This window comes from Pseudoliparis swirei, chromosome 10, assembly GCF_029220125.1.
Source record: "Pseudoliparis swirei isolate HS2019 ecotype Mariana Trench chromosome 10, NWPU_hadal_v1, whole genome shotgun sequence".
Lineage (NCBI taxonomy): Eukaryota > Metazoa > Chordata > Actinopteri > Perciformes > Liparidae > Pseudoliparis > Pseudoliparis swirei.
Genome location: NC_079397.1, coordinates 6,833,418 through 6,845,967, shown reverse-complemented (window position 1 = coordinate 6,845,967; position 12,550 = coordinate 6,833,418). Strand labels below are relative to the sequence as shown.

The window sequence follows — 12,550 nt, the reverse complement described above, 5'->3', positions numbered from 1 at the left end:
ATCACCCAGACAATTTTGTGTTTTCCATGAAAACTCACACTTTTATTTATCAAATGAGTTGCAAAATGTATAGAAAATATAGTCAAGACATTGACAAGGTTAGAAATAATGATTTGTATTTGAAGTATTCATTTTTTTCTTCAAACTTTGCTTTCGTCAAAGAATGCTCCTTTTGCAGCAATTACAGCATTGCAGACCTTTGGCATTCTAGCTGTTAATTTGTTGAGGTAATCTGTTGAAATGTCACCCCACGCTTCCTGAAGCACCTTCCACAAGTTGGATTGGCTTGATGGGCACTTCTTGCGGACCATACGGTCAAGCTGCTCCCACAACAGCTCAATGGGGTTGAGATCTGGTGACTGTGCTGGCCACTCCATTACAGACAGCATACCAGCTGCCTGCTTCTTCCCTAAATAGTTCTTGCACAATGTGGAGTTGTGCTTTGGGTCATTGTCCTGTTGGAGGAGGAAATTGGCTCCAATCAAGCGCTGCCCACAGGGTATGGCATGGCGTTGCAAAATGGAGTGATAGCCTTCCTTATTTAAAATCCCTTTTACCTGGTACAAATCTCCCACTTTACCAGCACCAAAGCAGCCCCAGACCATCACATTACCTCCACCATGCTTGACAGATGGTGTCAGGCACTCTTCCAGCATCTTTTCACCTGTTCTGTCTCACAAATGTTCTTCTGTGTGATCCAAACACCTCAAACTTGGATTCATCTGTCCATAACACCTTTTCCAATCTTCCTCTGTCCAATGCCTGTGTTCTTTTGCCCATACCAATCTTTTCTTTTATTGGCCAGTCTCAGATATGGCTTTTCTTTGCCACTCTGCCTAGAAGGCCAGCATCCCGGAGTCGCCTCTTCACTGTCGACGTTGACACTGGCATTTTCGGGTACCTTTAAAGAAGCTGCCAGTTGAGGACCTGTGAGGCGTCTATTTCTCAAACTAGAGACTCTAATGTACTTGTCTTCTTGCTGAGTTGTGCACCGGGCCTCCCACTTCTCTTTCTGCTCTGGTTAGAGCCCGTTTGTGCTGTTCTCTGAAGGAGTAGTACACACCGCTGTAGGAAATTTTCAGTTTCTTTGCAATTTCTTGCATGGAATAGCCTTCATTTCTAAGAACAAGAATAGACTGGCGAGTTTCACATGAAAGTTCTTTTTTTCTGGCCATTTTGAGAGTCTTATCGAACCCACAAATGTGATGCTCCAGATAATCAACTAGCTCAAAGGAAGGCCAGTTGTATAGCTTATATCTCCAGCATAACTGTTTTCAGCTGTGCTAACATAATTGCACAAGGGTTTTCTAATCAGATATTAGTCTTCTAAGGCGATTAGCAAACACAATGTACCATTAGAACACTGGAGTGATAGTTGATGGAAATGGGCCTCTATACACCTATGGAGATATTTCATTAGAAACAAGACGTTTCCACCTAGAATAGTCATTTACCACATTAACAATGTATAGAGTGTATTTCTGACTGATTTAATGTTATCTTCATTGAAAAAAACAATGCTTTTCTTTGAAAAATAAGGACATTTCTAAGTGATCCCAAACTTTTGAACGGTAGTATATATATATATATATATATATATATACAGGGGTGCACATAACTTTTTCAGTGAGTTACTCAGGTGAGTACCGGGAGATGGTGTTTGGTACTCACTCCATATGTATGGGGGGGGGGTGCAAGAGACTTTTTTTCGTCCCGATGTGCGCGCACACGCCGGCATCGGAGCTCTGCGGCGCGCGAGACTGAGAGCGGAGAAGTGTCAAATGCAAATGTTGTGGCGTGTTTTTAAAACATTCGAGTGCTATGACCAGGTCTGTTCTGCACTTATGGTGAACAAGAGAGGGTCACCAGAAGGCCCTCATCAGTTTTGTATTGCCCCCTCACGAGTGTCAACGTAGTCTTGTTCGGTAAAACTGTGACAAGTTGACCAGGGGGAGAGCGGGGACAACATCGGCCCTTAGTTGTGTGCCTTGAACAAGCTTCCCTGCCCACACACACATAACACCAGACACACAGCTACCCAAGGGCGGCTAACTTGAAGGGGGTTGCCATGGAGACAAGACCAGGGCGAGAAAGAAGGGAAGCAAAGAGATGGATGGCGTCGGGGAGGGATGGATGATGGCCAGGGACTGATTTTAGTTTTTCTGTGTCCTCCTGCCTCTGAAGATGCAGCGCCCTTGTTTTTCTCTCTTTGGCCCGGCCTGCTGGAGGATGTGAAGTCGGTATTGTATTGCAGCTGGTCCACCTCCGTGTTCAATTAAATGCCGGCCTTTCACATTGAAGAAGGTTAGGGATAAGAGACAGCGAGGTAACTAACCGCAGGACAAGAAGAAAGGGACAGGAGGAGCAGGTGGTGAGTGGGAATCAAACCATCATATAGTTCAGCCAAACTAAAATATTGTGAACCGCTTGAGTAGATAATTGCTGTGCTGCATGACTGACTGTGTGACTGATCATGTAATTGTTATCGATTGGAGAATGACGTGTATGAATGTGTTCCGACTGACGACCTAACGAAGTGCGTGTGGACAAGTCTCTTTTATTTCTCTCACTTTCTGAACCGTTTTTCCACCTGGCAGAAATCAGATATCACAGTTCGGTTCATGCGTATGTAGAGTGCTTTTATCAACCTCTGCACTGCATGTGTTTGTGTGTGTATGCTTATCTGTTGAGGTGCCATTGGTGATAATATACTAATTAGCCTTCTCACCTTTTTTCCTCACCCCCCCCTTTCTCTTTCCCTTCCATCGTCTCCTCAATCTACTCTTTTCTTGCCTCCATTCCAACATCTTTTACGGCCCCTCTTCCTGTCGCCTCTTCTTTATTCCTCTTCCCATCCCTTATCAAACCCTCTACTATGTTTTTAGGAGGATATTCGTGCGGACGTGGTGGACTGCATTGTGCGGGACATCCAGAACAGCCAGTGCCTGATGAACGTGGAGTACTCGGGTGCCACCTGCCCACACGTCACAATACAGTTTGGCGACACCAAGGACGACGTGGGCCTCAACCTGGTCAAGGAAGGCTTGGTCATGGTGGACGTGCGCAAGGAGAAGCACCTGCAGAAGATTGTAAGTGAAGAGGCGGCTCTACACTCGGTGATGGGAGGCAGTGTTGCAAAAAAATTATTTCACGTCTTCAATGGGTTGACTAAAACTGAGGCTAAAAATCAAAGGCTGTTTCTGTCCCTTGCTTAATAGTTATTGTTTTTTTTACATTTAGCCAACAAATCACTTTATTTTTGGAAGTTACGGACACTTTCTGAACTCACTGGGGCTGGAGACTGAGCAGTCATGGTTAATTGTTTTGCCAAAAACTGCAGTCCACTGCAGATTTGGCTTTCTGTTGGCTGTGAAAGAAAAAATGCCCACTGACAGTGATTCATCGTTTACACTTAGGGTTAGATGGGAGCTGTTGTTGTACTTTCAGGTGCATTAAAGTCAGTCTACCTGAGCCGAGAATGAAGTCACTCTTCCTCGGTGTGGGTGTGGGTGTGTGGGTGTGTGTGTGTGTGTCCCAGCTTCAACTTGCTTTGTTGCCGGCCACACACACTTTTACTGCGTCTTAGCTCAGACTGTTTCCATAGTCTGCACTGTTGGTGCTGTTAGCACCGCTGGCTGTGAGCCACGGCCCCGCCGTCGGCCTGTTGAAAGCCAATTACAAATACTCCCCATCTCAGAACTTGCAACTTGAAAGATAATGAACTGTCTTTGGAAAATCTATTATTGAACATATCAGTGGAAGAGTTATTAGAGACATTCATAATGTCAGTTTCTGTACATTTTTCTATTGATTTTCCAGCCCTACTTTTTGTTCCCGTTTTTTAAAATAAGGCTTATTTTTCTCGACCCGCTTATTTTTCTCGACCCGCTTCTTGTTAGTCAGTGGCTCACAGTTCTCACCAAAATGCACAGTATGGATCAATATTTGTATCGTTCTGAATAGATCGATTATCTAATCAAATGGTAGAAGGTGTTTACTTAACGCACACTCTAAAATGGGCCCCTTGTGTACTTAGTGTAAAAGGAACGGTCCAGTAATCACATCTGCATGCTAACATGCAGTCGTTTCCATCTCAGAGTTCGTCGTGTGTTTTTATTCTATAAATGATGAATTAAATCTAATTTCCCACCTCATGTTGACCAGCAGAGTTAAAGCCACTCTGTACATCAAAGATAAAGAAATATGGAGGATATGTATTCCTGTCGTGATGATTGCTTCTGCATAAATCCAATATGAGCCACTCGGCAATTTATTACAACGTTGTAATTCATGGAGAAATGTGTCCGCGAGAGTGTGATGGGTGGAAAACATAATACATTTGTACAAATTAGAGTCTGGTGGGAGGGAAACGTATGTAAAGACATCCGTTCACTCGCCCGTGGAGACGTAGTTTATAACTCATTCTCGTCAATCCCAGATAAAAGCACTTCCCGCCTCAGTCAGTCAATAACGCGCTGTGCATTATTGTATTGACCCCTGACCTCCAAAGAGCAGCCAGCAGCTGTAATGGAGTCTCTGGGCAATGGACCCTATAGACAAAAGACAATGATTTAAACCTTTCAGCTATCAGACTAAAAGGCTTATAGACTGCACTGATTTAGGTTGTGTTGGATCAAATGGTTTCTCTTTAGTATTCAACAGCTGCATCTCCTGCATTTGCCTTTCCCTCGCTGGCTGCAGACCAACGTTTCGATGTGGAGAAAGCTTCACAAGCTGCAGCGTTGCCAATGGGCCTAAAGTGTGTTCAAGGAAGCCGGACGGCATTTCTAGACGTTAACTCCACCCGTTCAGGCTGGTTCCAAACGTGAAACGCGAACGAGTCGTTGTGTCATTGGGACATTTTTTATTTTGAAGTAAATGTGTGAAGTGTGTGATGATGGTTTCGTCTCCTGTAGATCTGATGTTTCCAGTTATTACACTGGCCAGCAGAAGAAGTGCTTCATCACAACTGAAGAATGCAAGTTGCGATGACATCAGACTCTGACGACCAGTCATGATGCTCCAATGATTCCCTTTCTGGTCTTTGAGGTTTTATTAGATATGATGACACTTTTTGAGTTTGATGAACCAGGTCTGTACAAATGTGACAATTTGACTTCATATGGATTAGTTGATGACCGAAAAGCGATTTGGGCAATTCAAGATGATTTAGTCTCGGGCTGTTCGGCGAAAACAAGACATTTAAAGAACTCGCCGTGAACTGTGAGACATTTTAACATTTTATTTACAAAACAATCGTTAAAATGGAAAAATCATGGTAATTCAGTTTTGGCCATCCGTATTGTATATGTGCTTTCGGACTGCTTTGGATGAAGGCATCCAGTCCGTAAATACTCGCTTTGTGTGCAAGGTGCATTTATGGCTCAAAGAATTCACGAGCGGCGCTGCAGCTGGTGCGACGACAGAAAACGTTATCTTGCATGGCGGCGATGCCCAAAAATGTTCCAAGAGACGACCTTTTGTTACCCTCTGGATCCGTGCCCTCATGCTTCCCCTCTTGTGGAAACTCGCCCTCGAGTTTTTGATCGCGTCGTATCCGAGCTGGCTCGCCCTGAGCTCGGCCCTCCTTTCTCTCCTCTCCCTCGTCCAGACTCATCAGCCTTCTTGTAAAAGTGACTTTTGTCCTTCCTATCAGTTCCATTTTGGCTCTATTCTTTATTCATTACCCATTGCAGGGGATTGGAACGGGGTCGTTGTAATCTGTACTCTCGCACTAAGCATTGCGTAACAGATGGGCCGTAATGTTCACTGGCACTTCAGTGTCTATCAATAGTCAGTCATAAGTGCACTGAAGGTTAATACCAGAGGATGGCATTGTCCCAAGAGAGGGAGGAGAGAGAGGGATATTCATCCATTTGGGGTTTTATGTCCCCTTTTTTTCCCCCGAGTGCATTTCTGCCTCCAGCCCTACATTTGCGGATTCCCGCTACGTTCACCAAATGGACGGCTTTTGTTCTAGCTATACAACACTTTCAGAGCACAGGACGAACAGTCATTGGGAAAGTGTAGGCGAAAAGATGATCTTATGCATGCCAGCTGCTGGTATCTGATTTGGAGGGAAGTGGGATATTAAGAGGAAGGCAGGAGGTGGGAGTTGGGTCGTCCATACGCCAGATCGTGATTGATAGTCTGTATTTGTTGAGGGGGATTTGACCCAGAGGTGTCGATGGATTATGAAGCACGTGCAACTGGCATTGCCCAATATAGAGTGAACTGACCCAAAATGTAACACACAGAGGGCTCATTAATGCGCCGCCTATTCCGTGTGTAGTTATTGCACAAACATTCTGAACACGCACAATTAAGAGGATTTAATGTCGTCGTATAAAGTTTAATCTGCCGTACATCTGGCACATCATGTGTAGTCCTTCAGCATGTGTTGTTTATGTGATATTTAGATTATCGTCACTGAGCGATATCATTGCTTTATCACCGGCACGGCGTGGGAAACAGAAGACATTAATGTACTTAAAGGAGGGACTGTAACTGTCATGCTCGTTTCAAATCCGGTCCTTGTCTTCCCCTCTATCTCCGATATTATCTCTCAAAGAATACATACTCTGTCGCCTTACACCTGATCACATTGCTCATCTATTTGTTTCTCCACCTGCTCTTCTTCCTCTGTGTCACCTCCCAGACATAGAGCTTGAAAACAAGCCTGTATAGAAATGGACTTGTGTTGTGGCCTCAGGCGAAGTGCCGCTGTAGATTGTCTGCTGCGGATGGCTGTCATGCAAAGTGGCAGCCAATTGTGCATATGCTGTCTTCATGTTGGTTTCACAAATGAGCTGTTCGCAAAGCTTAACAGTAATGGTTCCTCTTGGCTGCCATAGTTAGAGCAGTGTCAACCGTGTTATTTGGTCTGATTGCCTCTTGGCAGCTGTAATTCTTGAGTTGTGTGAGCGGCAATTGCTGTGTCCCCACTTTAGTCTGTAAAATCTAGTAAATGCGTGAATGTGAAGGCATTGATTTTCTTCGTCTCAAATTGCAAGAATGAAAGTAAGTGGAGAGTTTCATCAAAAGGGACCTCAGCATGCACACGTGAAGACAGGAGAAGCAGAACATTTAACAAAACGTGAAGTGTGACTAAGTATTATATATATTAGTTATATCGGAGTATTATCATTCCAGTTATATAGACTTCAAATATGATGGTTTGTTAACCAAAAGGTGATGGGTGCTTGCCAAACTAATGTAAGTTTTTAAAATTCCTTAAACTTAAATTTAAAAGCCTTATAATGCTTAAGCTCCGTATATATGGATATATTGGTTTATTTGCTTTTTTGCTGACCTCCTAGCGTGTTTTACAAGGCGCTAAGTCAAAGTCAAAATGTTGTAGTTTTGGTTATAATTCCGCACCGCCAGCTTGCAAGCGCTTGCAACAAGCAGCAACGTCGGTCGCGGGTATATACTGTAGTACTGACCCTGGTCTGGCACAGCTACGAGATGTAGATGGCTAGGTGTTTATTCAAGAAAGATAGAATAAGCTTTACTGTTGGTAGCCGCCGCCGTAAGCGACAAAACCGCCGTGAAACCTCAAAACCAGCTTCACGCTCCGGGTCATGCTCTCGATCCGAACCGCGGAACACAACAACACACACACAACAACATCAAGCTGTCCATCACAGACCGCCTCACAGCTACCAGCTCGTGAGCGTCACTTACATCCGACACATAATTTTTCCTCAGTCCGTTACAATACTGTGCTTCACCATAATATTAGGTTGGTATTATTGTGAATGTCGCTCATTAACGTTTGAAAAATGTTGAATTATTGTGAGCAGCGTTTAATAAAGTTTGATCGACTGACTTATCTGACTGTTTTTTTTCCGCGTCCGCTTATAGTCCCGATGCGCTTATATATGAAAAAAGATCGAAAATAGACCATTCATTGACAGTGCGCCTTATAATCCAGTGCGCCCTATAGTGCGGAAAATACGGTAATGTAAATATTCCCAATGCTCCCCCCTTCTTCGTCACTCTTCCCCGTGCTCCATCGCTCTTCCTTACTCCACCTTCTGCACGTCGCTCGCTCGACTCTTTACTACTTCTTCCCTCCACTCGGATTCATTCACTCCTCCTGGCCATGCGTGTGTGTGTTTGTTTCTGAACATTTATCTATTCCTGTTATCCAAACTGAGCTCACTGAGGTGCTCATTTGCATGTTGTCTTTCCGTACGATGTCACGATGAACGATAATCTCCAGTAAATTAGAGTGGAGAGGCGCTCGGGTCAGATCAGGCGTTGGCCTCATAATGAGCTGTGATTTTTAAAATGCTGTTATCTGCAATTGTTTGCAACGTGCATCAGCTGCTTCTGCCCTGTGAACTCCCACTGAGTCGACAGTCATGCCTCTCTTTAATTGTATGTGAAGGCAAACAGTAGGGAGACGCCAACTGTGTGTTCGCCTGCCTCAAGGCTCATTTTGTTTTACTACATACACGATACATATACACTACCGTTCACAAGTTTGGGGTCACTTAGAAATGTCTTTCTTTTTCAAAGAAAAGCACTGTTTTTTCAATAAAGATAACATTCATCAAAAATACACTCTGTACATTGTTAATGTGGTAAATGACTATTCTAGGTGGAAACGTCTGGTTTCTAATGAAATATCTCCATAGGTGTATAGAGGCCCATCAATTATCACTCCAGTGTTCTAATGGTACATTGTGTTTGCTAATCGCCTTAGAAGACTAATATCTGATTAGAAAACCCTTGTGCAATTATGTTAGCACAGCTGAAAACAGTTATGCTGGTGATATAAGCGATACAACTGGCCTTCCTTTGAGCTTGAAGTTTGTAGAACAAAATTAATACTTCAAATATTAATCATTATTTCTAACCTTGTCAATGTCTTGACTATATGTTCTATGAAATGTTCAATTCATTTGATAAATAAAAGTGTGAGTTTTCATGGAAGACACGAAATTGTCTGGGTGACCCCAAACGTTTGAACGGTCGTGTATTTCTCTTTCTCAACCTGATTGGGTACACAAGTACTAAGTAACTGGACTCACTGATATCTTTTGTCTGTCGTGATGACTGTGTGGTTAGAAGCGCCGTCGTTTGTGTTTCCCGCGAGCGGCAGCGGCACGACGCCGATGCTAGCCCCCAAAGTTCATTAGCGCTACAAGCTAATAATCTTCGGTTGCTAATTACAAGTCAATTACAAACACGGAAGTGTCCGTCAGCCGCGAGCCGGCGCAATTATTATCGCTCCCCAGTAGCGACGACGCCTCCCATATCGACCTCGACCCAATTTCCTGTTTCTCCACTGCAGAGATAATTATAAAGGAGGAGCATCCACGCGTCTTCGATAAATGTTTGTGAAGACTCGCTTAAGATCCTTATTAAAATGTTAGCGTTGTGTGCGTCAGCAGAGGGGAGATTGTGGGGCAGACGGCTGTGAGGTGACTCCCTTAGAGTGAGAGCCGCGGATGAGTCCTGGAATGTTTAATTACCCAGGAGCCCCCCGGGGATGATTTTTTTCCCCTCTATTGTTGCTGTATTCACACCGAGGCCGTAAGTATCTGAGGGGCCAGAAGAGCAGCCTTTTCGTCGTGGCTCACATGCGATGCGTCTTCTCATAAAGTGCCTCATGGGTCTTGTGTTTTTTCCCGCAGATTGCTGTGAGAGTCTCCGGTGAAGTTAAAAGCGCAGCGGTTGCATCGCACAGTAATTGTGTTAATGGGGGATGAAGATGAAATGGCGTGCTAAGAAGTGTAATCACATCTACAGCTGCATGTGGGGAATCCATACAGGCAATCAGGAAGGGGGCTCGCACATACGCAGGAAGCCCCCAGGGTCTGGTCGGTCCATTTACCCAAGACCAATTGTGCCGCTTGGTGCACGAAGCCGACACACGTGACGCAGTCTGCCGAGGCGCTGGCGGACACCGATACTTTACGGTCGTCTCGCTGTAACAAAATAAGGCCTCATGGGCACACACACGGTTTCATGTCGCAGCGCTGCTGTTGACCGAGCAGAGTGGACGCACACAGTACGCGTCCCCCGTGAGCTCCAACACACACACAAACAAACACACTCAATTTCAACTGTTTACAGGAGCAATGCACATATAGAATACCTGAGAGTACTCACCCGAAATGAATAATAGAACATTTAAATACAAATACAAATCGGGTATCAAAATGTATGTTTCCGTGGACAATCAGTGACCATAGCAGCACATTTCCGTCTGTGAAACACTCGTGTGTCACAGTAAAACTGTAATAGACGACTCGTTGGCACAAAGGATCAGGTCCGCTACCCCTCCACCCCAACCCAAAGGGTCCTCACCATGTATACATTGCTTTTAGCCGAATCCAGACCACCAGTCGACTGACTTTCAGACCGCCGGCCGATCTGTTCAGCCTGTCACGGCCCATCGAGACCCCCCCCCCCCCCCCCACCTCATGGCAAATACCACCGCAGGGCACACATAAACACACACACACCCACTGAGCTTCATGGGTTTGTGACAGCATGACTGCTCCCCACCACTGGCTCAATACCTCATTTACAAGTAGAGTTGGAGATGAGGCTTTTTAATGGACATTTTCTGCTCCCCTGTTATTGGCTGCACACACACTCACATACACACTCACATACACACACTCACTTTCACAGGCAGTTGCCTCCCCTGCTGCCACTGCTCTGAGGGCCCTTTTGACATGTCCTCGCTGACACGCGCCACTTCCCAAACGCCATTCCATCTTCTGCAGATGTATACACGCACACACACACGCGCACAGTCACACACTATATCCTCCCTCACACACACCCTTGAGGGCGAGTGGAGGATTGGCAATGTAGTGGAGGTGCCACATGGTTCAAACTTATATTATTTTGAGTTCTGTGACCTGGTGGGAGATGGAATATAGGTATTGGAGCAAAGAAAGAGCAACGTCTTTACGCAGCCTTAGTTAGCGTGTGTGTTTTTGACATATTTCTATAATGCATTAGTGTTTACGTAAGACTTGTTCTATCTCCAGTGCCCCCGGCAGAGCATTGGAAAATGTTCCTTGTGATATCTGTTGTTAGTCCTTGCATTTGTTGTGTGTGTGTGTGTGCACAGGTTTATGTGTGTGTGTGTTTGTGTGTCCTTCTTAACTCTATGAACCCATGCTGGTGGGCTTGTCACGCCACGTTCCCGCCAAAGCGCCTGATCTCCTCCGACAGCCATGCTGGGTGGACCAGCATGCAACATGGTGTATTCCCAGTTTACCCCAGATAAGGACAATGACACTCATACACAGGATGTGTATGTATCAGGCTCATCTTTTACCGATGTTCACAAGATACAGCCAGGTCAGCTGCTCATTACAGAACTAATACACAATACAATACTCTTTTTTTTTTTATACGGCAAAAAAAACTCCATCCTTAAAATTGAGCGAAGTCGATGGCAATCTTTTCGTCCTACGTTTAATGAAACACTCAGAGGATTCTCCTCCCTGGTTATCTCTGCTGCTAATGTGATGAGCCTTCCACCATCAAACCACTTGTACAACGAACAGTCGGAGGAGACGTTCCCAAAACCCTGGTTGCCGTGCAGAATTCCTGCACTTTGCGTGTTAAATGAGAGGCATCTCGTAGGACGACAATCCACAGCTCAGCCTCATACACTCAACTTGAAACAGTGTGAGTTACAGACATAAAAAGTTATGTTCCGGCAAACGCTCCGACGACAAGCCGTCTTGTGCCGAGTTGGCTGCTTTGAGTCAAAAGGAGGCGGGGCTGTGGAGGGAGAATGAGACGAGATGTAATGAGGATGGAGAGAGCAGGAGGACAAAACGAGCAATGCAGCAACCACGAAACTGACAAATGGGAGTGAGTGGCTTCTTTTTTGTGGTTGGAGTTTGACTGCTCGTGTCTGGGAGGCGGTGTGTGTCTGATCGTCATTGCTTCTAACGAGAGAAGTGCAACGCGCGTGGAGGACGAGCCTCGTCGGTCCCTGTGTCGCCCGACGTCCCATCTCCGCAGCGAGGACCAAGAGAGCACACCCGCTGCCGAACCTTTGATTCGTCACTTGACATTCACATGCACTCGACCCAGAATCTGGTTTTTACTTGGCATTTTCGCACGCTGTGAAATAATAATCTGCATTTTTTTTAAGAAGAGGCAACAGCTCACCTACGCACCAGGCGCGCACAACCTGTCGCAAGGCTGCCACGTTAGCGCTTCCTCAGAGCCATCACTTTCACACCATGCGGACCAGAACACCACCTGGGCACGGCGCGGGCAAACACGCCGAGCGATTCACAGCCAGGCGGACGAGTGCCAAAACACCAGACCCGCACCACCTGTCGCTGGTCTTCTGAAAAGCATCACACTTCCACAAAGTCCCCCAATAAGTCTGCAACCAGAAAGTTACCCGCGTGCATTAAAAAGGTCTCGGACAGCAGGGAGCGCTGGACCGTGTTCTAGTCTCAGAAGGCTGATGATGTCACTCCAAAGTGAACTTGTGTTCCATGTTGAGGACTCCCGAGGAGTTCAATGTCTCCGTGGCTCTAACCCCGGGTGT

At 45.5% G+C, this 12,550-nt stretch overlaps 1 protein-coding gene across 1 annotated transcript in view; it reads left to right on the top strand.

The window, feature by feature from the left end:
- The window catches only part of snd1 (staphylococcal nuclease and tudor domain containing 1), a 172,088-nt gene that overhangs the window by 153,641 nt on the left and 5,897 nt on the right, over positions 1-12,550 (top strand). Inside the window, exon 22 of the mRNA XM_056424296.1 lies at positions 2,886-3,089. Coding sequence (XP_056280271.1) covers positions 2,886-3,089 — 204 coding nt within the window. The remainder of the gene's footprint in view (positions 1-2,885; positions 3,090-12,550) is intronic.